Source organism: Narcine bancroftii, chromosome 2, assembly GCF_036971445.1.
Source record: "Narcine bancroftii isolate sNarBan1 chromosome 2, sNarBan1.hap1, whole genome shotgun sequence".
In the NCBI taxonomy this organism is placed as follows: Eukaryota; Metazoa; Chordata; class Chondrichthyes; order Torpediniformes; family Narcinidae; genus Narcine; species Narcine bancroftii.
The window spans coordinates 105,741,475-105,766,154 of record NC_091470.1 but is presented as its reverse complement, the minus strand read 5'-3'; the positions used below and the strand labels follow the sequence as shown (position 1 = coordinate 105,766,154).

Below are 24,680 nucleotides of genomic sequence, written 5' to 3'. Positions count from 1 at the left end.
GCACAAGCAGGAAAAATTGTCTCGCTCTGTTTTGAGGTGAATCCAAGTCGGCAGACCACAACCATTTACGTTCTACTAAGTGTATGCAAACCTGAAGCAAGCAGTCATGTAAATATTTGAGGGAATAAACACATAAATATTCTTCCACTTAAACACCAGTGGTTAGGTGCACAAATCCACAGACCGCGTGTGCGCGTGCACATTTGTCTGTTCGAATGTACGTGTGTTCGAATGTACGTGTGTTCGAATGTACGTGTGTTCGAATGTACGTGTGTTCGAATGTACGTGTGTTCGAATGTACGTGTGTTCGAATGTACGTGTGTTCGAATGTACGTGTGTTCGAATGTACGTGTGTTCGAATGTACGTGTGTTCGAATGTACGTGTGTTCGAATGTACGTGTGTTCGAATGTACGTGTGTTCGAATGTACGTGTGTTCGAATGTACGTGTGTTCGAATGTACGTGTGTTCGAATGTACGTGTGTTCGAATGTACGTGTGTTCGAATGTACGTGTGTTCGAATGTACGTGTGTTCGAATGTACGTGTGTTCGAATGTACGTGTGTTCGAATGTACGTGTGTTCGAATGTACGTGTGTTCGAATGTACGTGTGTTCGAATGTACGTGTGTTCGAATGTACGTGTGTTCGAATGTACGTGTGTCGGTGGGCGGTCGGGCGTGCATACATTTGTGTGCAGGCTTGGAGCTGCATCCTTTGTAGAGTTTTAGTGCACTCCTGATAAGTAGAAACTCTGCCGCTCCCGCAGGGAAAAAGAATCTCAGGATTGTATGTGATGTCATGTACGTACTCCGTCAATATCTGAATTTTGAACTTTGTGTGTTTGAGATGCAGAATGGCCACAATGCAATTTCAGGTGCCTATACACTTCCTCAACGCACTTGCAGGGCCCGGACTAATGTGGCTCATGTAGCCCTGCAGATGCTTCTGAAGGCAACAGCCACGCGTCTGGACCCCTCCTCCAACAGGCAGCGATTAACAGCAGTCGTTTGCTGATCTTCAGGAGGTTTCTGGAGAAATCTCCCACAGCTTCCGTGGGCTGAGGTGTTTTGGGGAGGTAGGGGGAGGCGACGAGCGCCAAAGCCACATATCTGCATTTCCCCTCCTCTTCCCCACCATCCCCTCCAACAAGTCGAGGAATTGACGGCAGTGGGTGGTGATCTTCAGGAGGTGTTCCCCAGAAATTCCTCACAGATGCAGCTTCCCCAGGCTGAGGTTGATGGTGGAGGGGTGGGGGGTCGACCCCCATCTCCACTCGACTGCAAGCAGACTCCAAACCCATGTCAATTGCTCTGGCAATTCTGCAACACCCCTTCCGAAGGGAGCTGATGAGATAAGTATTGCGTATCAGAGCCAGCTGGAGGTTGTCCAGAGGACTGGTTGTACATTCCGTGCTGTGGCACAGTGCTAGCAGTGACTTTTACCTCAAATTCGGAGCACAGGCGCAGACCTCTCTGACCAGCAGTTCTCTGCTAACAGTTATTGGGACATAAGGAGCAAGTGTCAGCCATCTGGCCTGCGGAGCCTGCTTTCCCCCATTCAACAAGATCATGGCTGATCTGGCCCTGCACTCAGTCCTCCATAACCTCGCATCCAATTAGGCAACCTCTACTGCTTTCTTGGACAGAGAATGCCACAGATTTATTACTCCCTGGGAGAAGCAGATCCCCCTCATCCCTGCCTTAAATCTCCCTGGACCTTGTGGCTCTTGTCCCCTGGCTCTCGTCTCACCAACCGTTGAGAACATTACTGCTTCTTGATGAAGGGCATGCCCAAAATGTTGGTTACCCTTGAGTTCCTGCTACGTGACCTGCTCAGTTTCCCTTACACATTTGTATATTGTACTGTCATCACCGGGTCTGCAGACTTTTCTGTTTAACTTCTACCTTGTTTAGTCCTTTGATAATTTTTCTATTTCGCTCCAAGATTCCCCCACATTATTCTAATCTTCGGTCACTCCTCCCATCCCTCCTCCCCCATTTTCCTCTCTCATGAATATCCATCTTTCCCTTAAGACTGAAGTGGCCGCTGCCATTTTGTCAACTTTCTACAGGAGCTCTCTCTCGAGTGTCCTGGCCATCTGCATACAGTTGCTGCAGAGAAATGGATTGGAGGCCAGTCCACAGGACCATAAAAGTGGAGAGAGTATCACACCCCCACCCCCATTGGCGTGATCTATCAGGATCGTTTTCTGAAGAGGGCGCACAAAGTCATTGAGGACCTCCTTCCAGCTGCTCCCTTCGGGGAAGAGATCCAGGAGTATCAGAGCCAGCACCACCAGGCTGAGGAACAGCTCCTTCCCACAAACAGTGAGAATGATGATCGACGACCATCTGAGACTCTCATATTTCTGAAACAATATTTATCTATTTACTTGTTCTGTATGTGTGTTCTGTTTGGCTGTGTGTGTGCGCGTGCGTTGCACCGAGGGCAGGAAAATGCTGTTTTGTAGGGTTGTACTCGTGCAATCAGATGACAAGAAACTTGACACGATGCCTCTGTTGTTCACCTCACTTTCAAGAGTGAGCTCCACATTCCACCCTCTATTAACATATTAAAGATCCCACCCCACCCCACCCCAGTCGTACTCTCTTCTGCCCCCTCCCCTTGGACACAAGCTTGAAAACACCAACCTCCGGATTCAACTTCTTTCCTGCTGTTGTCAAACGCTGCCCAGTAGAAAATATTGTGTGGAATTCTGGAGGCCTTACTCAAGACAGCTGGGTGGGAGGCTGAAAGATGGAGAAAAGATTGTCGAGGACTGGAGGGAATTAATTTTTATGAGAGGTTGGATCAGATGGGTCAGAGAGGAAGGGTTGAGTAGCTTGAGACTGCACTCATAGAAGAGAGAAGGGTTCAGCACAGATCAATGAAAAGCTTCTCCAAAACAATCTAAACCAATGTGAATGTCACATTCACGTGGCTATCTACGAGTCTTCTGAGTGTCCCTATTGTACAGGGCTCCTCCTCTCCCAGAAATGCATTTAAGGCACCTACCACTTTCTGAGTTTCTTTAAAAAAAAACTCATCTAAGCTTTCCTCCACTCACCTAGGGCGGAGCGCTTGGCGTAACGGTTAACGCAGAGCTGTTACAGCGCCAGTGATTGGGACCAGGGGTTCAAATCCTGCATTGTCTGTAAGGAGTCTGTGCGTTCTCCCTGTGTCTGCGTGGGTTTTCCCGGGGGGGGGGGGTGATTCCAGTTTCTCCACCCTTCAAACCTTACCGGGGTTGGGATGTGGGGTGGGGGGGGGGTGGTTTGTAGGTCAATTGGGTATAATTGGTCGAAATGGACTCATGGGCGGAAAGGGCCCGTTACGGTGATGTCTAAATTTTAAAAAAAATTAAAACATTTTTAAAAAGATACCCTTTGGTATTTGCTATTGGAAAAGGTACTGGCTGCCCATTCTATCTAAGCCCCCCATAATCTTATGTACCTCTGTTAAGTCACTCTCTCCCTTCATTGTTCCAAAGCTTAAAGCTCCAGCTCTGTCAACCTTGCTTCATATGATGTCCTCCAATCCAGGCAGCATCCTGGTGAGTCTCTTCTGCACCCTCTCCAAAGTGTTCACATCCTTCCTGTAATGGGTCCATCAGAATTCGTGCGTGCATTCTGCTTGACACCCACTTCACAATGTAGTGTGTGCTGCTCATTGACGGTGAAAAGATACAATTTTTAAATAAACTTCAGTCTGTTCACAGAATGATGCGTTGTTCCTGTCAGGTCCAATTCTTTAAATTAGCTGACTTGTTCTCTCACCAGCAATTAAGTTGTTCTTATTTTAGAGCTGTCACCTCATCTCCAATTCTTTAATGTTACGAATCAGAGGGAGAATTCAGTGCTGGATGGGGCGATGCATGACAGAGTCGCCCTGAGCCCCTATCAGGGCTCCTGCACTCTCCCTGAATCTCTGGAAGATGAGGCTCATTCCCAGGGAGCATTTCCCCATCATCTGACCTTTCACCCCACCTGATTCCCCACCCCTTTCCCCCATCTGACCTCATCTCCTCACCCTCCCTCTTCCTGCCCAAACTCTTCCTGCCCACCTCTCCCTCTGCCCCCTCCTTCCCCACTTCCTCTCCTTGCCATCCTCCTCCCCAATCCCCCCTTCCTGCCCCCCGTCCCTCTCCCAGTCCCTCTTTCCCCACCTTCTTTCCCTGCTCCTCTATCTCCACTTTTGTCCCTTTCTTTCCACCCCCTCTGCCTGGCCCTCTTTCCTTGCCCCTCCTCCCATCCACGCCCTCCCCTTCCCCTTCCCCTCTTTCCCCGTCCTTTTGCCATTTCCCTTCTCTCCCTCTCACCTTTTTTTCTCTCTCCATCCTCCTGTCTCTCCCACCTTCTCTCCTCCCTCCCATTCCCTCTCACTACTGCCTTCCCCTCTTTTTTCTCTTCCCTCTCTGCTTTTCCATCTCCTCCTCCCTCGTTCCTCTCTCCTTTCTCTCCATCCCCTCATCCCCCTCCTCTGTGGTTGTGTGTATGTCTCTCTCTCTCTCCCCCCCTCTTCCTCCTCCTCTCTCTCTCTCTCTCTCTCTCTCTCTCTCCCTCTCTCTCTCTCTCTCTCTCTCTCTCTCTCACCCCCCCCCCCACTCTCTCTAAAGCCATGCTACGACTGTATTGAGGCCAGTGTATTTACCCTAAAGGAGTCCTTTTATGGATGTATCTAAATGGAAGGAATGAGGGAAAGTCATTGCTGTGCTGATTCTGAATGTTCAGAAGGCCTGTTAAGGGCACACAGCAGGTTGCTGTTTGAGAGCATGAGTTGAGAGCTGGGGAAACAGAAGGGAACAAACGAGTCCTTTGCAAAGCAGACTGCAACCAGTAGATGTGCAGGAACACATCAGCATCCGCTCACTGACTCGACAGAAAGGACTGAACACGCCTCTCAAGTTGGCAGAGCAAGGAAGGATAGAGCTGTTTCAAGCAGTGGAGTGAATCAGAGTCATACAGTGTGGAATGGGGGCCCTTCAGCCCAAATTCCCTGTGTTAGCCCACCCTTGTAGTACCAGCTGCCAGGGTTTGGCCCTCATCCCGCAAAACCTATCCTTAGACTCGTGGGTCTGTCCAAACGTTTCTTAAACGTCACTACAGTATCTGTCACAACCATCTCCTCCGGCAGCCCTTTCCATACACCCAACACCCTCTGTGTTTAAAAAAAAATGTTACCCTTCATGGTCCTGTTAAATTTCATCCCCCTCCCCCCAATATTTCCACTTGAAAACTCCAAATTGTTGAGAGATTGCAACGCTGTTCTGTTCCTCGTTCGCAAGTTACTGCAAGCTAACAAGAGGTTTAGAAACCACTGTTGTAGGCCTTTTAAGAGATTCTCAACCCTTTTTCTGGGGAAGGCGATGGGGGGGGGGGGGAGGGGGGAGAAGTGAGGGGGCAGGGAGATATTTAATAAATGCCAGAGAAGTTGAGATTGATTCCATCTGATTGGAGGGTGCCCAGTCGGAAAATGTGTTGCTCCTCTGATTTGTGGGTGGTCTCAGTCTGGCGGTGCATGAAACCATGGGCAGACAGGTCAGCAAGGGAATGGGGCAGGGTATTAAAAAGGGGTGCCATAGGGAGGTTCGTCCTATGCCAACCATGCTGCCTGGGTAGTCTATCCTGGTGCCCCTGGAAATGTTTCCATGGGGTGGTTGGGTTGGCCAAAATGGTTGGGGGGGGTGGCAGAAAGGGTTAAATCATTGATTTGGTGATAAAACAATGGGCGGTCTTTCCCTCTCCTCTCTGATTTTGAAGAATCTCTGGGCACAACTGCGGCCCCATATCTCTGCTGTAAAGTTGCAAAGCCTGCTCTGCACCTCCTTGATTGCGGTGCCCGGAATCGAACACCTCATCAAGCAGGTGCCAAAGGGCGAAGTCAGAGTACGGATACGTCCCAGAGCTGCATCCATGCTAAATGCTTGTTTCCATCCTTTGCAGGGTGACTGGGGGAGAATTATTTGAAGACATCGTGGCGAGAGAGTACTACAGTGAAGCCGATGCAAGGTAAGCTGATCGTCGGCCACCCCTCACCCAGAGCCTTTCAGATGCCTCCATTATCACTTGCGCGTCGGACATGGTGGCTGTATTTGGCACAGGTGAGCGGCACTCTGTCTGCCTTCTCCAATTGCCTGAGGTCCCACTCGCTCATGCTGTTGTGGCAAGTAGCATAAAACACCCAGGAAACTCGACAGTCAACATTCACCGGTGGTCACTGAAGCTCATGCAAGGTGTTAAGAGGATGAAAAGGAAGACCGCCCCCCCCCCCCAATCCCCTGCTCCCTCATATAATAGGCTTCAACCTTCTTGGATTGAGCCCCCTCCTCTCATCCCTCCCTTCTCCAGGAACCTCTGTGCACAGAGCAGTGCAAGAGTGCAGCAGTTACCACTGCTGCCTGCAGGTTCCATCCTAACCTCGGCTGCTGCCTGTGTGGAGTTTGCATGATTTCCCTGTGACCAGGTGGGGTCTCCGGTTTTCACCTCCTGCATCATTTCCCCCCCCCCCCCCCAAAAGAAAGACAAGCATGTCGGTGAATCAGATGTGGAAAGCTGGTGCAGGTTGAGAGCAGAAAGAATCAGGGGGATTGATAGGATTGAGAGGGGAGGGGCAGAAGGGGATGGAGATAGGACAGGTCATTGATTGGGGGCCAGCCAGAGAGAGGAAGAGCTGCCAGTCGTGGGAAGGTGATAGGAATTGGATGGAAAGAGAATGAGCCCATTTTAAGGCCACTGTCACAAGCACCAAGCTGCATTGAGAAGTTGTTACATGAGCAGTCCAGCTAGTCAATAGCACAGCAGTAAAACAGGACAGAGAGCATAGGCTTTACTGGTCTGAGAGTCATTTAGGAGTTTCATAAGAAACTCCAAGCTGGTTCCAGTCGACGATGAATTCACTCCTGTTTCCACAGCCCCGTCAAGTGCCTCGTAACCAGAGTCTGATATCCCAGAGAACATTCCTCATGACCATGCTCATGGTCCCAGCAGATCCGATTCACTCACAGGGCCATGAATCTATTTGCCGCCAGCCACGTACGTTGCAGCAAAGCGCAGGGTTTGCTGTCGATGTAACCTGACACTTAATTTGGTTAGATTATAGAGTCAGCTCAGAAACAGGCCCTTTGGCCCATCCTCTCCAAATTATCTGCCAGACCATTTGCCCGGATTTGGATGTAATTTTAAATATTGTGATTATTCCTGCATCTACCATTTCCTCTGGCAGCTTGTCCCATCACTCTCTGTGTGGGGGAAAAAGGTCTCCTTTCCCCTCTCACCTGAAATCTGTGCCCTCCAAATTTAAATTTTAAATTTAGACATAGAGCCCGTCCAGCCCACAAACCCATGCTGCCCACTTACAGATAGTCCCTGACTTACGATGGGTCCAACTTACGATTTTTCAGTTTTGATGGTTCAAATTCGTACTGCACTTTGAATTTTCAGCATCTCCCGACAGCGCTCTATCAGTCCCCGCACTGATTCCACTGCCTTGCTCTCTCCCCACAGCCCTGTATCAGTCCCCACACTGATCCCACTGCCCCGCTCTCTCCCCACAACCCCGTGTCAGTCCCACAATCATCCCACTGCTCAGCTCTTTCCCCACAGCCTCATGTCAGTCCCACACTTATCCCATTGCCCCGCTATTTCCCCACACCCCTGTATCAGTCCCACACTGATCCCACTGCTCAGCTCTATCCCCACAGCCCTGTATCAGTCCCACACTGATCCCACTGTTCTTTTTCGCCTTACGTTTTTTTGACATCTGGTGGAACGTCACCCCATCGTAAGTTGAGGACTCTTCAATGTCTTGTACAGCTGTCATCTCTGGTCCTGGACTCAGTACCCTGACCTATGAAGGTTCAATGCCTCTTCACCACTCTATATGTGATGCCACTTTCAGGAAACTGTGTACCTGTACTCAGGGTCTCTCAGTTCTACAACACTCTCCTGAGCCCTATCATTTAGTGTACAAATCCTGGCTGCCCAAATTGCAACGTCATGCACCTGTCTGAATTAAATACCATCTGCTGTTCCTTGGCCCACTTTCCCAGTTCATTTGAATCATGTCGTAAACTTGGATAACCTTCACTGTTCACTCGATCTCCAGCTCTGAAGATAAAAAACCTAGCATTCATCTTAAGACGGGACCTGGTGCCCTTGCAATTAGTTAGTTTGCAGGCGCAATAGGTCAACGAAAAGGGAAATGGGGTGCTGGCCTTCATTGAATTTCAGAGCAGGGAGGTCCTACTGCCCCTGTACGAGGTGCTGGTGAGACTGCTCCTGGAGTACCGCGTGCAGTTCCTGCCTCCTTGCTTGAGGAAGGATACGCTAGGCTTGGAGGAGGTGCCGAGAATCGACACGCGAGTTCTAAAAACGAGGAGTGGGGGGTGAGTTTGCTTCTGAGGAGAGATTGAAGAGCCTGGAAAGACACGTCATTGCAGTTTAGAAGAATGAGGGGGATCTTGATATAAAAATGATGAAAGGAATAGACAAAATAGTATGTGCATTCTTTCCATTGGCAGGTGAGTCTAGAAATAGGGGACATAGCCTCAGGATTCAGGGGGAGTAGATTTAAGACAGAGATAAGGTGCATTCCTGCTCCTGATTCTTAAGGAGGGAGTGTCATGGTAGGAGTTAGTGGACAGATGCAAGGTCATGATGCAACGTTCAATAAATATTCTCCAGTTTCCCATGTTGTGTACCTACAAGCCCACCATATTATTGAAGAAGAAAAGGCCAGGATGTCTGTGGAACAATGTGGAACAATGATCTCCCTTCCAAAGCAATGATCCTGTTAAAAGGTCGAGAGGGTGGGGGGGGAGTGGGGGTGGGGGTGGGGGTTACCTTCCCCTCGGTTTTGCCTGCCAAAATAAAGCACTGTAGAGGGGATTTGGTCCAATTAATTACGTTTGGTTGACGATTTAAAACTTCAAAAAAAAGCCTCTCCGGGCCGATTATTGGCAAGAGGGGCCTTCTGATTGGCTGAGACCACCCAAGGATAGGGAAGGTGGGTGGGGGGGGGGGTTCATTGAACTGTCGGCCACATGGGTTGAACTCTCGCTGCTTCCTGAATTGATGAAGCTGAAAAATAAAGTGTCCCCACAGGGGCACTCCTGAGGGGGAGTGGGCAGTGTTCACGCTCGCTGTCATCTGATTGTGCGTAAAGTATCTGACATAAACAGAGTTCCCCCCGGACTATGGTGCACACACAATTCACATAGTCACATACATCAAAAATAATATAAAATAAATATATGGACTTATTTGGGAATAACTTACTCACTCATTGATAAGAGCGCTGTTCATCAATCTCACGGCCTATGGGAAGAAGCTCGTTCCCAGCCTGGCTGTCCTGATTTTGATGCTCCTGTACCTCCTTCCTGATGGTAATGGGTCAGAGACCCTGTGGGCTGGCTGGTAGGGATCCTCAATAATTGCTTGAGCCAATTTAAGCAACACTCCCCAGTGTTAGTGCAGGAAAGGGAGACCCCACTGATCCCCTCAGCCGTGTTGATGATCATCTGTGCTGCCATTCACTTCGATGCTTTGCAGAGACTGTCCTACGCAATGACGCGACCAGACAGATGGGGGCCCTCCTCAACCTCCAGAGGAAGGGTTGCAAAGGGAGGTAGGGGGTGTCACCAGTCAGGATTGCAAGCACAGTGGGAAGGGGTGGGGGAAGGGGTACCCAAATGTTAATGAGATCGCATTCTTGACTTTGCAGATAAGGATCGGGAAGGACTGGTCAATGGCATGGGAGGCAAGAGAGGAGTAGAGCCAGAATTTTCTCGCCTCCACCTCTGCCACGCTAGCACCATATCCTCTCTGCCCTCTCTCCCTCTCTCAGCCAAAGGCTGGGGCAACTCTCCTCCAGATCCGTCCTTTCCCACTCAGGGTCCCTGAGTGGGATGTGACATTGGACAGCACGGTCAGCATAGCAGTTATCACAACGTGATTTCAGTGCCAGCGACCCAGGCTCATATCCTCTGCTGGCTGAAAGGTGACCTGTGTGGGTTTTTCTTGGTGTAGAGCTCGTTGAAAGAACCAAAGACTTGTTGATCCAAACCAAGACTTTTATTAGCAAAAGACAGGAGCTCTTCACAGGTGGCCGACCAGTCCGGAATGATCCGACCTGGCTAGGGACACAACCCTTTAAGACCCAGACAATAGGCGTGGCTTAGCTCTCAGCCAATCGCTGTAAGCACAGTCTAGATACAGTAACTATATACACTATGTACATTGATGATAGATCTGTACTATCACACTTGGGTACTCAGGTTTCCTCCCACCCTCCACAAGTTGTACAGTAGGTTAATTGAAGTATTTGGGCGGCGTGGACTCGTGTTGTAGGTCTAAATTAAAATTGGAGCGGTGTTCACAGACCAGGAGTGAGGAGGGATGGGAGTTGGAGCAGGTCTCCCAGTGCTGCGGCTGCCAAGCTAGTTCTCATTCCCTCCTTCTCCCCAAATTCCTTGATCATATTTTAAAAATCGACTGGAATACATTCTCAACCCTGTGGTTGTTGAAGAATCCCTTTTCATCTCCATCCTGAATGGACCTTTCTTGAAGGAACACACTCCTGCTGCAAACCAGCCAAGTGAATCTCAGCATCTTCCCTCTGAACACTGCCCACTGGCCCCCTATTCCTCCGAAGTCCACTGAGGGTGGGAGCTGAAGCTGTCAGATTGACGAGTCCAGAGACAGAGCCTGGGCTCACTAAAAAACAAGACTTTGAACTGGTTTGGAGGACCTCCTCATGGAGGCAGATGGAGGACGGGTTGTGTTCTCCCTCTGGGAGTGGCAGCCAGATGTGGCTGAACCACCACTCCGTCCAAATCTCCCACCCTCACCGCCACCCTGTCTTTGGAGAGCTGAGGAGGAGGATGGAATGGGGGAATCTCACTGTCGTCCTGAGGGAGAGTTTGGCAAGAAGCATGACTGAGAAGCTCAGGGACGTGGTACAGGTGGGAGAGAGGGAGATCAGTGACTAGGTGACACTGACCTCACTCTCCTGTCAATATTGATGCAGGATATACCCCTCTCAACTGGCACTCTCTGGTCTGGCAGCTCCAGTTGTCCAGGACATTTGAGTCTACTGCATTTAGTGTAGGTGATACTTTACATATCCTTCCTATTTCCCAATTTCAAGACATGCCATCTTCTAAGAAACGTAAGCTTCGATATTCCGAATTATAATCTTATCACTCCAATAAATCAAACATCTTCGTTTCAGCTTTATGTAGCCTTTAATTAGTTTAAAAAAATGTATAATATTTGCATAACTTCACATTGAGATTTTCATAATGATGAATTAACAGAGCATTCGATTATATTTAAAGACATAACGATATAAGAAATGATTAAAACTATAAGATAAGATCACAAATTCAAAGCAAAGTATTTTGATCTTGCTCTCCTTCCATGGTTATTCCAAGAATGAAAGCAAACTCCCCGTTCACCCGGATATTACAACATATGACATCATAGCAACTATGGTAACACTTCAAAATCAATTTATCCTTAAAGGGATAGTCATAAGATTAACAAAAATCAAAACACAAGGTTTTAACCTTTACAGTTAGTACAAATTCCTTACAACGTGGGACCTGAATCCCGGTCCCGATCACTGGCAATGTAAAAACGTTATGCTAACCAATTATTTCCTGTTTTAAGCTTTGTTCTACCTTTGTTATCTTGACATGGTTGGGGGGGGGGGGTGGTGGGGTTTCCTTAGAGGTCAGTTTCTGTGTTTTCCATCATTTTCTGTGGTCCGGCAATGGCCAGGCCCTGACATCCCCGGATTAAATAGGTACATCCTGTCAGAATTGATTATAATTAAAAGGCGTTACATCACTGCAAAAAAATGAAGCTCCTGCCTTTTTTCCATTTTGTGATTAAATAACATTACTTCCCCAAAATATTAAAAAGACCCTCACTCCCACAACTTAACAGCCCATTGGGGATTGGAGGCGAACATTAATTCTAGTGGTCTCCTGGATGCTTCTCCTATCAACCATTGTGGCCGGGCTTCACTCTGGAAATAGAACATGGAGCACAGAAATCGACAGCACAGTACAGGCCCTTCGGCCCACTGTGTTGTGCCGCCCTAATAATGTACGCTTGCAACTGCTTGGAACTTCACAACAGCACAACCCTCCATTTTTCTCAGTTCAATGTCTAATAGAATCTTAAAAAGACCCTATTCTACCTGCCTCTACCATCTTTCCGGCAGCACATTCCATGCACTTACTGCTCTCTGTGTGGAAAAACCTACCTCTTGCATCCTCCCTGTACTTACTCCAAAGCACCTGAAAACTATGCCCCCTCGTGTAAACCATTTCAGCTGTGAGGAAAATGCCTCTGGCCGTCCATATGATCAATGCCTCTCACCATACACCTCTATCAGGTCACCCCCTCATATTGTCGCTCCAAGTTCACTCAACCTATTCTGGTAAGGCTTGCTCTCCATTCCCGGCAGCATCTTTGTAAATCTCCTCTCCATGGCATCCACATCCTTCCTGTAGTGAGATGACCAGAACTCGACACAATATTCCAAGTGGGGTCTAATGAAGATCTTGTATAGCTGTAACGTTACTTCTCAGCTCTTGGAACTCGATCCCATGGTTAAAAATGAAGGCCAACACCCCATTTGCATTCTTGACAACTCCAATCAACCTGCGCAGCAGCTTTGAGTGTCCTGCGGACATGGACCCCAAGATCTTTCGGTTCGTCCACTCTGCTCTGAGTCCACCCATTAACATTGTGCTCTGACTTCAAATTTGACTGACCGAAAGAAACCACTTCACACTACTGTGGGTTAAACTCCATCTGCCACAACTCTGCATTCTGTCAAAGGCCCTCTGGCAACCCTCCAGACTATCTACCACGCCAACCGTGACGGTGAGGGGCCACTCACGCAATGTTCAGTGGTACGCACCGTGTTTGTTCCAGGTTTAGTGAGGGATCTTCTGATTCGGTCACTGGGTCTGGTTAATGTTAACCGGGGCGAGGAATTTAAGGCGGGCATGAATTCCGTTAACAGGATCATTGCACCAAGGGCTGTTCGATTTCATCATTACTTTCGCGAGCGTCAGTTCTTGAGCTATTGATAAATGCTTGTCCATATGTAATGTGTCTGTAATAGAGTACTGACAGTGTGGATGGTCCCTTAATCTGGGTTAATTCTTGGAGAATGATCGGTGAGATTGGTGATTGGGCTGTGTCCTTCTCAGTCAAAGTATTCAAAAATTCAGTAAAACAATGCACCAGCTGTTTATTGTGTAACTAAAATCTCATTCTTTATGCACTTCAGAGCTGATTTGTTCAGTGTTTTACTCTGTTTCCCCCATCTTCACATCTAATGGCTTCACCGCTGAATGTTGTCTGTGACTTTTCCCCTGTCTGATATACAGATCCGAGCTCCGAGAAGGAATTTTTAAATTCAATTGTGAGTGAACTAGGGAGGAAGAGAAAGGTAATTTCTGATGCTTGACCCCTCTTGTAACTTCATCATTCAACCTCATGAATCCAAAGACGAAAATTGGCTTCAAAGACTTTGGCCTTGAGGAGAGATCAAAGAACGGAGTAAACCATTACCGCGAGGAGTGAATCGTTGACACAGTCACTGGTGGGGTGGGGGATTGTGGTGGGGGGGGGGGAAGGGAGGTAGAACAGGTTTGGAAGTTGTTTTTGTTCAAATGCCCGACTGTCGTCCTGAGTGCGACCGTTCCTGCTGAGGCGCACTAACCACGGGTTCTGGTTGACCCTGTGGCCCACGTAGAGTAATTGCACCTTTGAAAGGTATCCTTCAGATGCCAGTCATGGGACGAAAGCCCCTGGGCTCTCCGGAAGGGAAGCCATGGCTCGCCTTCCATGTAAACCTCGCTCACAACGGTGGTGACCACCGGTGCAGCCCATATGGGCAGTCGGCAGAGTTGGCCCCCGCAGAGGTGACCCCAGGATGAAGGCACTTTGTGTTGGTGGCACTTGACACAATGCTTCCATCCATGCCCTTGCTGCCCCTCGACACCGCACTTGATCTGCCTTTGTAAACAAGAGATCGGTCCAGCCCTAAGATAACAAGGAGTGGCGTTAATGGGGAATATCCAGTGAAAGGTATCGGGAGCCTAAACTAGCCTTTCTCAATCTTTTTTCAATGATGACCTCCCTAGAATTCTGCTCAAAGTCTACGGGCCTCCTCCTTCCTGAAGCAGCGGTTTTGGTTTCTTCCGTACTTTTACCAACTGCATGAAAAATATTTATGTTATGTGAGGCCCCTGTTGAGAATGGCTGGCTTAAGCCACAGCCACCCGCTGCTCCCAAGAACAGGACGAGGGGTTGTCTAACGTAATATTCCCTCCCACCTTTCCCTCCCTTATGTATCCGGACCACAGCAGTGGAAAGTAACGGAAAGTCATTCAATCATCCAAGGCCTTTCGGAAGATCAACCTTCAAATGTCTTCACCTGTCCACAAGCAGATCATAGAACTTGGAAATCTAGAGCACAAATCTGTGCCCTTTGGCCAAAGTGTAATGTGCTGACCTAATAACAACTGGCTTGAATTTCCCTACTGCAGTTCCCCATACTAAAAGGGCCTATGGTACCTGTCTCCAAAACTGTTGCTGGCAGAACATTCCATGCACTCTCCATGTGAAAATCTTACCTCTTGCTTCCCTCCTGTACGTACTCCCAAGCATCTTAAACCTTAAAGCACCGTCATATTAGCCATTGCAGCCCTGGGGGAAAAGCCCTCTGGCCCTCCACACGATCAGTGCCTCTCATCATTGTGTAACCTCTATCAGGTCACCCCCTCGTCCTTCATTGCTAGGAGAACAGACAGAGTTCACTCAGCCAATCCTCATTAGGCGTGCTCTCCAGTCTCCCCTGCATCCACATCCTTCCTATGCTGAGGTGTCCGGAAGTGAATGCAGTATTCCAAGTGGGGCCTAACTCTCATAGAGCAGCAACATCACCTTGCGGCTCTGGACCTTGATCCCAAGGAAGGTCAGCATACCATATGCCTACAGAACAAACCTTTGAAGGAGCTCACAAGATTACTTTTCCATCTACAGACATCAGGTTAGATGCTATTAGAACCAAATGATGTAAAGGCACTACGTTTGATCCTGCGGCAGCCTTCACCAGTTTGGCTGAATTTTACGCTGGAAGATATCAAAGCACCACTTGGTTCTAACGATAGTTGATGCCCGATAACATGTGCATGGACTATAGGCCCAAGTTACGTGTGACTTGGCAGAGCCTTGTTTAGAAACGAGCCGCTTGTTATCCTCTCCTCCCTGTAATTTGGACTTTGAAAAACCCGTTGCCCTGAAGTTGCATTTAATTATAACTATTATACTGGAGCACAACAGGGCGTTGTGGAACGTTGGAGGGGATAGAATGGATAAGGTGGCTTTGTTTGATACTCTAGCAGCCACCCTGTGGGGGTTTGAAAGCTCCCATTATCCTTTGTTTGGATCAGGGTCTGAAGGCTCGGTGATGCCCAAGGTGTCTGCCCCCTGTGCTCAGGGGGAATCAGGATGTCCTGCATTGTTCAGGGCCCTCAAAACTTAGATTTTAAATTTAGAACGACAGGCCCTTCTGGTCCCTGAGCCCCGTGCCACCCATGTATACACACGTGACCATTTAGCCTAATGTGCCCCTCCCTCACTCTAGCGTGCCCCTTTCTGAGCTTAGAACCGTAGAGAATTACAGTACAGAACCTTCAGCCCTTCTCATCTGTGCCGATCTATTACTTGGCCTAGTCCCACTGACCTGCACCCAGTCCATAGCTCTCCAGACCCTTCCCATTCATTTTCCTGTCCAAATTTCTCTTAAATTTTAAAATTGAGCCCACATTCACCACTTCATCTGGCAACTCATTCCACACTCCCTGTGTGAAGAAGTTCCCACTAAACTTTTCCCCTTTCACCCTTAACCCATGTCCTCTGGTTTGTACCTCACCTACCCTCAGTGGGAAAAGCCTAGTTTAATTTACTCTCTATGCCACTCACTATTTTGTCTACCTCTATGAAATCCCTGCCCCACACCCCCTCCTCATTCTTCCATAGTCCAGGGAATAAAGTCCTAACCTGTTTAACCTTTCCGTGTAACTCAATTCCTGAAGTCTGGGCAACATCCTAGTAAATCTTCCCTGCACTCCTTCTATCTTACTGATAGTGTTGTGTGCAGTTTTGGTCACCTGTAGTTAGGTGACCAAAACTGCACACAACACTCCAAATTTGGCCTCACCAATGTCTTATACAACTTTACCAACCATCCCAACTCCTATTCTCAATACATTGATTTATGAAGGCCAATGTGCCAACAACTCTCTTTAAGACCCCATCTGGCTGTGATGCCACTTTCAGGGAATTGTGTATCTGTATTCCCAAATCCCTCAGTTCTACTGCACTCCTCAGTGCCCTACCATTTAATGTGTTTGACCTTTTTTGGTTTGTCCTTCCAAAGTGCAACACCTCACACTTGTCTGCATTAAATTCCATCTGCCATTTTTCAGCCCATTTTTCCAGCTGGTGCAGATCCTTCTGCAAACTTTGAAAGCCTTCCTCGCTGTCCACAATGTGTAATCTGCCTGCTCCTGCCAATCCACTAGAGGAGTGGGAGGAGAGAGCTTCACCTTTTGCCTTTTCCTGCAGGAGAGGTCAGGGTTGAAGTGTACAAGCTGCAGCATGGACCGACTGGGGGCAGCATTCACTGACCACAAATGAGGGTTGGATGAATGACTGCCTCGGGCTGGTGTCCCAGAACTGGGGGAGGAGAGGTGACACTGGAGTGCCAGCGCACGCTCTTCCATCTCCAGATGGTGTGTGGCGGAGGGAAAGCACCGGGAGGACCTGCCCCCAACTCCGAGTCCTCGGGCACGACAGTTTGGACACTAGCTCTCGGTGGGATCAGAAGCAATGCGTGGACTGCATTGCGTCCTCCAGAAAGGGCATCCCTTTCTCTTTGCAGCCCATCTGCTTGGACTGAAGGGCCTGTTCCATGCTATGTGACTCATTGAGCATGAAAGTCAGATGGATCATCAATGACTAGGTACAGGTTATATGGGGTCATTGAAGGACGACAATGTCCTCTGGTTTATATCTCATCTAACCTCAGTGGAAAAAGCCTTAGTTGCATTTACTCTTAACCCCTCATAATTTTAAATACCTCCATCCAATCACCCCTCGTTCTTTTATGCTCCAGGATATAAAGTCCTAACCTGTTTAGTGTTTCATGACATGGTCATTGAGGGATGGATGGGTCCGTTGAGAGTCCGGCGGGGTTAATGAGGGACAACAGGAAGGTCAGATGGTCATTGGGGGTTAGATGGGGTCATTGGGGGTCAGATTGGGTCATCGCATGTCATTGAGGGTCAGATGGGAGCCATTGAGGGTCAGATGGAATTATTGAGGGGCGACAGGTGGGCCTGACAGAGCCGTTGACAGTCAGATCTGTGCATTAAGGTCATTGTGAGATCAGTCAGGCGAGCTGGGTGAACATTGCCAGGGCTCCAACCCCCACCTCCCCACGGGAGCATTTCTGATGGATTCTCTCCCCCCGGGATTGGATCCTTTGACAACCTTTCAAGATCTGGGAACGATTTTGGCTGCAGAAACGCTCTCCAAGTTGGGGAATCAACAATCAGAAATTACCTTCCGAGTGTTTGCACGATCCCCTGTGTGCTCCTTTCTCGATTGCTCTTGTTAACCTGTCTCAAGCAGCGGTCTAATCACCAGTGCACACAGGGCCTGCCGCAGGTCTACCCGCCAGGAGTGTGCCTGTGTTGTTGCTCGTTCCTCCTCTGTGGCGGGGGGTTTAACCCTGCCCCCCACCCCCCTGCAACATACATCAGTCCTCTGGTTCTCCTCCTCCCTCTTCCCCCAACCACCCCCCCCTTCCCCCAACCACCCCCCCTCTTCCCCCAACCACTCCCTCCCACCCCACTCCCCCCCACCTCCTTCCTCATTTGTCTCTCCTTGTTCCACTTTGTTTTACAGTCACTGTATTCATCAGATTCTAGACAGTGTTAATCACATTCACCAGCATGACATTGTACACAGGGACCTGAAGGTCAGTATCTTCTAACATTTACAGAAGTGAAAAAAAAACAAAAATGAAAAAAAACTTAAAATAATGATACGCTTGAGTCTAAAACCTTGTGATGTGTAGAGGGGTAGAGATAAATCTGCCCTCGCTTGTTCTCTTCAGTGTCGTTATTTTACATTTTTGAAGGCCTACTTTGCATGGCTATTCCTACCAGCCCCAAAGTCTCTTGGGTTATAGGCTGTGGGAGGCAGTCGAAGCAGGCAAGATGGGGGCATGGGAGGGGGGAGATGATCATCGACCCTTCTTTCCTCTCCCCCCCCCCCCCCCCACTCTTGGCTTCACATTTCCGTCGCCTTGGCTGCAAGGTTTGAAACAAAACTTGGAGCTTGCTGTACATCTTCCACCATTCCGCTCTCCCCACTCCCCAGCAAAACTAAACCCCGTTCTCTTCCCCCCTCTCCTTTGATGGATGACTAAACCGTGCTCTAGAAGGCGGTAGCCTCTTGGTGGCCTTTGAGACTCAAGGGCATGACTGCACTTTTACCACCTCTTCTCAAGTCTGACGCGCTTTGTTGCTCTTGACGATGTTCTCTCGGGGATGCACAGACTGGTCAGAAGGCCAGGGCCAGGCAGGAGCTGATAATCAACCCACCAACCCTCCCCCTACCTCCCCCCCCCCCCCCACCCACCTCCGGTGGCTGCTGCAGCTGCGGCCTTCAGAAACTTGTCAGAGGGAGAGGGTGCAAGGGGTCAGCTGGGGTCATTGAGGGCCCACTATAGGGATAGGTGGTCAAATGGTGTCAGTAAGTGAATTGTAGGACAGCTGGGGTCATTGTAGATCAGCAGTAGGGTCAAGTGGGGAAGTGGGGTCATTGAGAATTTGATGGGGTCAGTGAGGATCAGATGGGTCATTGAAGCTCAGCAATAGGAACAGATGGGGTCATTGAAGGTCAGCAGTAGGGTCAGATTGGGTTATTGATGTTCAGATGAGGTTATGGTGAATAGTAGGGTCACACCACAGACCTGGAAGGTCCGAAGTGAGGCTCATAGGGTTATGGTGCCTAGAGTGAGTGATGTGGCTTGAAGGCTAATCACGGAAGGCGGTGGGGTTGCATGGAAGGAGGGACGGGGTTGTCCTGGAGATCGCATCACATCAGTCGGCCATTGCATGAACAAAACAATTTGAGGTGTTTCTGCTCAGGCCTGGAGGAGAAGGCTGGAGGGACTCCCTTCACCTAAACAAGCTGGGTTCGACCAGCCACAACTTCTGGAAGAGTCAGGCTGGCCCCAGACACAGGTCCCGTCGACCTGACCTCACTCCACTGCCTGCTACTCTCAGCTCAGAACCTGCAGCATCCTCTCACGTTTGAGCATGTGCCTCTGCATCTGGCAGCTGGCGCTGTAGCTGAACTGTAGTGGGAACCAGGGCTGAGGACAGAGTAGTTGCCCCAGGCAAGGGCAGTGTCCGTTGTGCTTCGCTAACGTCTCTTGGGGAGGAAGTCCACCAATGCCCACGCCCCCCCATTTGAGTTGGGGCGTGACTAGACCCAACAGTGGCTCATTGAGCATGGACCTGATCAAAGCCCCCAACCCCCCGCCACTCCACCATGGCTCCCCCCCAAACTCTCAGAGCAGCTACTGTTGACCTTTATTGACCGCCACTGGGATGGCTCACACTGCCTTGCTGTCAGGGCTGCAGTCCTCACCCACCCTTCCCAGATGAGGATGACCCTCTTGATGAGCTGATGGTGACTGAGACTCCGGTGTGCTTGGGAGCAGAGACCCCATCCACCATCTCTACCACCCCCCCTCCTCCCCAAATTGGAATAATGACTAACAATAAGATAGAGCAGGATCCTATTCCCTTCCTCTTTCCCTCCCTGGTTCTTGAACGTCTAATGTCAGTCGGACTCATCCCAGTCCTGGTAATCCACGATGTTGTGATCTTCCTCAGTGTGTCACTGGACTGACATCATGCCAATTCTCACCCCCCCCCACCCCCCAACCGCCACACTGCCCCACCCAACTCTGACGTGATGCTGCAGACCCACGCAGCACCTGAAGCATCCATTAACTGGCTCATCTGTGAACCTGCCAGGAGGGGCAAACCGTCATTATTCACGGGGGGGGCGGGGGGCAGGCAGGCAGCCCGTCGTGAAATGAAGAGGGCTGTTGAAGCCACCTTGGAGGTTGGGTGCAATCTCTACAGGGCCCTGCCCAGAGCTGTGAATAGAACCCCGCTGTCCGCCTACCCTGTGTCGGAACCATTTGATTCTATATCGCTGCAGTCACGACTCCCAGGAGAGCACGGCGTGGGGGAGGGCAGTGAGTCAAACAAACCTCAGCTCCCATGGTGAATTTGCATTAGTTAAACCTCCTGAGACTAAGCAGAATGCCGGACAGTGAATCTTCAGCTTGCGGTCACAATGCCGGCTTTACACAAGGGCAACGCACAAATCGCAGGAGGAACTCAGCGGGACGGGCAGCATCCACGCACGCCGAGTTCCTCTGGCACTTCGTGTGCTGCTTCATTCTCCCAGTATCGGCTGCCTCTCTTGCTTATCCAGATGCGATCTGTGGCTCAACCTCGGGTCCGGCTCAGCTGCAGGTGCTTCGGTTTGGTCGTTTGCAGAACGTGGATGTCGTTTGGCTTTTACTCGCCATCTGTAACTTCTCTGAACAGTCGAGGCTGGAGGCTGGTGTGGAGATGGGCTTCCACCAGACCTGAGGAGTGGCCAGGCTAACGCAGCAGGTGCAGCACCAGAGAGCCCTCCCGATTCCATCTGTGTGGAGTTTGCACATCCTCCCCATGACCGTGTGGATTACCCCTGGGTGCTCTGGTTTGCTCCCATGTCCCAAAGGAGTGTGGGTCAGGGGGGGGTGTGAGTAGTGGGATCTGCAGGGAGTTGATGAGATGGTGCTAAAAATATTGGGGTTAATGTAGGATTAGTGTAAGTGCACGTTTATTATCATCTGACTACAGATACAATCAGATTAAACAGTATTTCTCTGGACCATGGTTTGTGCACACATGTACACACAAGTGCACACGAGCACACTCACACACGCACACACAGGTGCACTTGGACACAAGCGTAAGCAGATGCACACACACAGATGCACATGGACAGACACACACATGCACATGCAGAAGCACACACACACACACACACACACACACACACACACACACACACACACGTACTTAATGATATAATTTAAAATAAAGGTATATAAATATTTTGGGATGATTCACTCATTTACAGGACACCATTCCCGCATCCTGTGGGAAGAGGTTATTCCCCAGCCTGGCAGTCCAGATTTTGATGCTCCTGTACCTCCTTGCTAATGGTAGTGGGTCAAAGATACTGTGTGCTGGATAGAAAGGGTCCTCCATAATTTTCAGAGCCCTATTTAAGCAACAGTCCTGGGAAATGTCCTCGATAGATGAATGGAAGACACCAGCGATCCCGTGTTGGCTTCCAGTTCAGTGCTTTGCAGCTTCCATCCCACACATTGATGCAGCCGGACAGGACGCTATCAGGTGTGTCAAATGGTGTCAAGATGGTGGCTGGTAGCATCCCACATTACAAAGCTGGTCACATGGGTGTATTTGGGCGGCATGGGCACGTGGGCCGAAAGGGCTTGTTACAGTGCTGTATCCTAAAATGAAAAAAATAAATTAGCCCACCGACTCTGTATATTTTTGGAGGCTGGGGGAAAACCAGAGTACCCGGAGGAAACCATGCAGGTCACAGGGAGAATGTGCAGACAGCATCAGATTCGAACCCGGGCCGCTGGCGTGTTTGTTGGGCTGCCTACTCCCACTGAGCTCCTTGACCCACTGAGTTCCTCCAGCAGATTGCGTTGGCTCCAGATCCTAGCATTTGCAGTCCTTGACTTTGACACCCATATTATACGGCCTGAATTCTCATCAATTCAGATCCACACACTGGGAGTGGCTAATTAGCCCACTGACCCTCACACCTTTGGGATGTGGGAGGGGAACAGAGCACAACCAGGGATTGGGGGGGGAGAGGAATCCCACTCGGTCACAGAGAGAGCGTGCAAACTCCACTCAGACAGTGCCTGAGGTTGTGATCAAACCTGTGGCTGCAGGGCTGTGTGGCTGTGGTTGGACCCACCTCCTCAGCTCACAGCCAATCAGGGATCAGGAATATTGCCTGCGCCCTCCACATTCTGAAACTGAACGAATGAATGCAGCAGGTTGGTGAAGTGGGGAGGATAGCTGAATGCAAACAGATACTCAGCAGGCCAAGAAAAGTCTGTGGAGATGGAAGATTTTAGGTTGATGGAGCCAGGTCGGTCTCTGGAACCCATTCGCAGCTGTTGCTGGCACTACAGAGGGAGTTCTGCTGGACAGAGAGATGGGGGGGGGGGGGGGCGGTGGCGATGGCTGCCCTGTGACCTTGCCCCAGAGGAGGGCAGGCACATCATGCAACGAGCTCCTGGCGACAGCCTCAGTGGGGAGCGGAGGTGGGCGCGTTTTCGGGGCAGGTGCCCCGGCAGAAGGTCACCAGCCTGAAACCGGGTGGGGGAGGGCAGTGCTCTTGATTTCCAGCCCCGGCTGAGCATGTGCCCAAGCTTTGCTCGCTGATCAGTCCAGCTCTGTCCATCAGACTCCCGATCGTGACACTCCAAGCGCAGATTGCCCACCCCCGAGAAGCCCCTCCTGGATTAGCAGGGGAAATAATAAAATGAATAATTTGGCCACAACATAAAAAAAAATTCACAATTTTACAGAATGAGAGGAGGTTGGATTGACTGAAAGGTTGACCCAGCAGTGGGGTTCATCCTGCCTTGCCCTGCCATGCCTTTTTCCTGTGACGATTTGTTCTAAGATGCACCAGTCTGTGCCGCGGTAGACTCACCTGCAACTAACACGCCCCCCTGGTGTTTGCATGCAGTCATTGCATTCAACAGATCCTGGAAGCCGTGCTGCATTGTCACCAAATGGGTGTTGTCCACCGGGATCTCAAGGTGAGTTCCACTGCGGCTGACATTTGCGACCTGCCCGCGCAAGCCCTTCCTCCTCTGGTCTCCTATCCTCAGCTGTTGGGTCAGGCTGGTAATCTTAACACAGGCCATTCCCTCCAGTGCCGGGCGCAAGCGCGTTGGAGAAACTCAGCGAGTCACGCAGCGTCCAATGTTTCGGGCCTCGGCTCCTTCCCCTCCCGCCCTCCTCTCCTCCCAGCATCCCATAAGAAACAGGAGCAGGAGTCAGCCATTCGGCCAGTCGAGCGTGCTCCACCATTCAATGTGACCACGACTGATCTGACGATAGGAAGCTCATCTCCAACTACCTGCCTTTCCCCCATATCGCTCAGTTCCCCATCTATGTAAAAATCTGTCCAACCTTGTCTTAAATAAATTTACTGCGGTCGCCTCCACTGCTTCAATGGGCAGCGAATTCCACAGATTCACCAGCCTCTGGGAAAAGCAGGTTCTCCTCATCTCCATCCTAAATCTACTACCCTGAATCTTGAGGCTAGCTCTAGTCTTCCCCCACCAATGGAAACAACTTGCCCACCTCTTCTTAACCATGCCTTTCATAATTTTATTTGTTTCTACAAGGTCCCCTCTCATTCTTCTAAATCCCAGCGAGTTCAGGCCTTAATTTCTCCTCATCGGCCAACCTGTTCAGCCCTGGTGAACCGCCTCCAAAGCCAGTACATCCTTCCTCACGTAAGGAGACAAGAACTGCATGCAGTCCTCCAGATGTACAGGTGCAGCAGAACCACCTGCCTCCTAAATTCAATCCCTCCAGCAATGAAGGCCAATGTTCTATTTGCCTCCCTGAGAGCCCACTGCCCCCTGCAAACCAACCTTTTGCGATTCATGCAAAAGTACTCACAAGCCCTTCTGCACGGTCACACGCTGGCAATCGCCTAAGGTTTTTAACAAAAGTTAAAATGTAGACCTTCAATGTGGTAGCAAGCCCTTTCAACCCACGTGATCCCATGCCACCCAATTGACCTACAAGACTCCCCCACCGTAATTTTTAGAGGGTGTAAGGAAACTGGAGCACCTGGAGGAAACCTATATGGACCCAGGGAGAATGTACAAACTCCTTACAGACAGCGCTAGATTCAAACCTTGGTCGCTGACACTGTAACAGCGTTAATGCTAACCAGGCCACCCTTATCTGCAGGGAGTTGATGAGAATGTGCTAAAAAATTTTTTAAATGGGATTAATTTAGGATTAGTACAGATTCAAGTTTATTATCATTTGACTGTACACGTACAATCTGCCAGATTTTTTTTTGACGAAGGACCCAGACCTGAAACGTTTACCTCCCATGGATGCTGCGTGACCTGCTGTCTTCCTCCAGCCCATTTGCATTGCATGGCCCCAGTGGGTGCAGTTGCTCTTGGTTGAAGCTGAATTATTTCCGATTGATTTGAATTCTGCAAAGGGGGAAGGTGGGGGGGGGGGGTGGTGGGGTGGTTGGATTGGTAGATTTGGGTTGGTGCCAGGCAGGACACTCATGACCAGGAAGGGATGAGCTTTCTTGGTTAAGGTGGCTTGGAATGTCATACCTGCCCGTGTCTGGCCTTCAGCTTCAATCTTCCAGGGGATTTGAACTGCCGTCCTCTGCAAGTGGGCAAGTTG

At 49.8% G+C, this 24,680-nt stretch overlaps 1 protein-coding gene across 45 annotated transcripts in view; it reads left to right on the top strand.

Moving 5' to 3' along the window:
- The window catches only part of LOC138754077 (calcium/calmodulin-dependent protein kinase type II subunit beta), a 238,450-nt gene that overhangs the window by 86,227 nt on the left and 127,543 nt on the right, over positions 1 to 24,680 (top strand). For 33 of the 45 annotated variants that reach the window (XM_069917876.1, XM_069917863.1, XM_069917857.1 and 30 more), the window contains 2 exons: positions 5,941 to 6,006; positions 22,975 to 23,047. In XM_069917876.1, the coding sequence (XP_069773977.1) occupies positions 5,941 to 6,006; positions 22,975 to 23,047 (139 nt within the window). Of the gene's footprint in view, positions 1 to 5,940; positions 6,007 to 17,997; positions 18,071 to 22,974; positions 23,048 to 24,680 lie in introns of all 45 variants that reach the window. The other 12 variants (XM_069917880.1, XM_069917865.1, XM_069917866.1 and 9 more) reach the window with 1 other exon arrangement.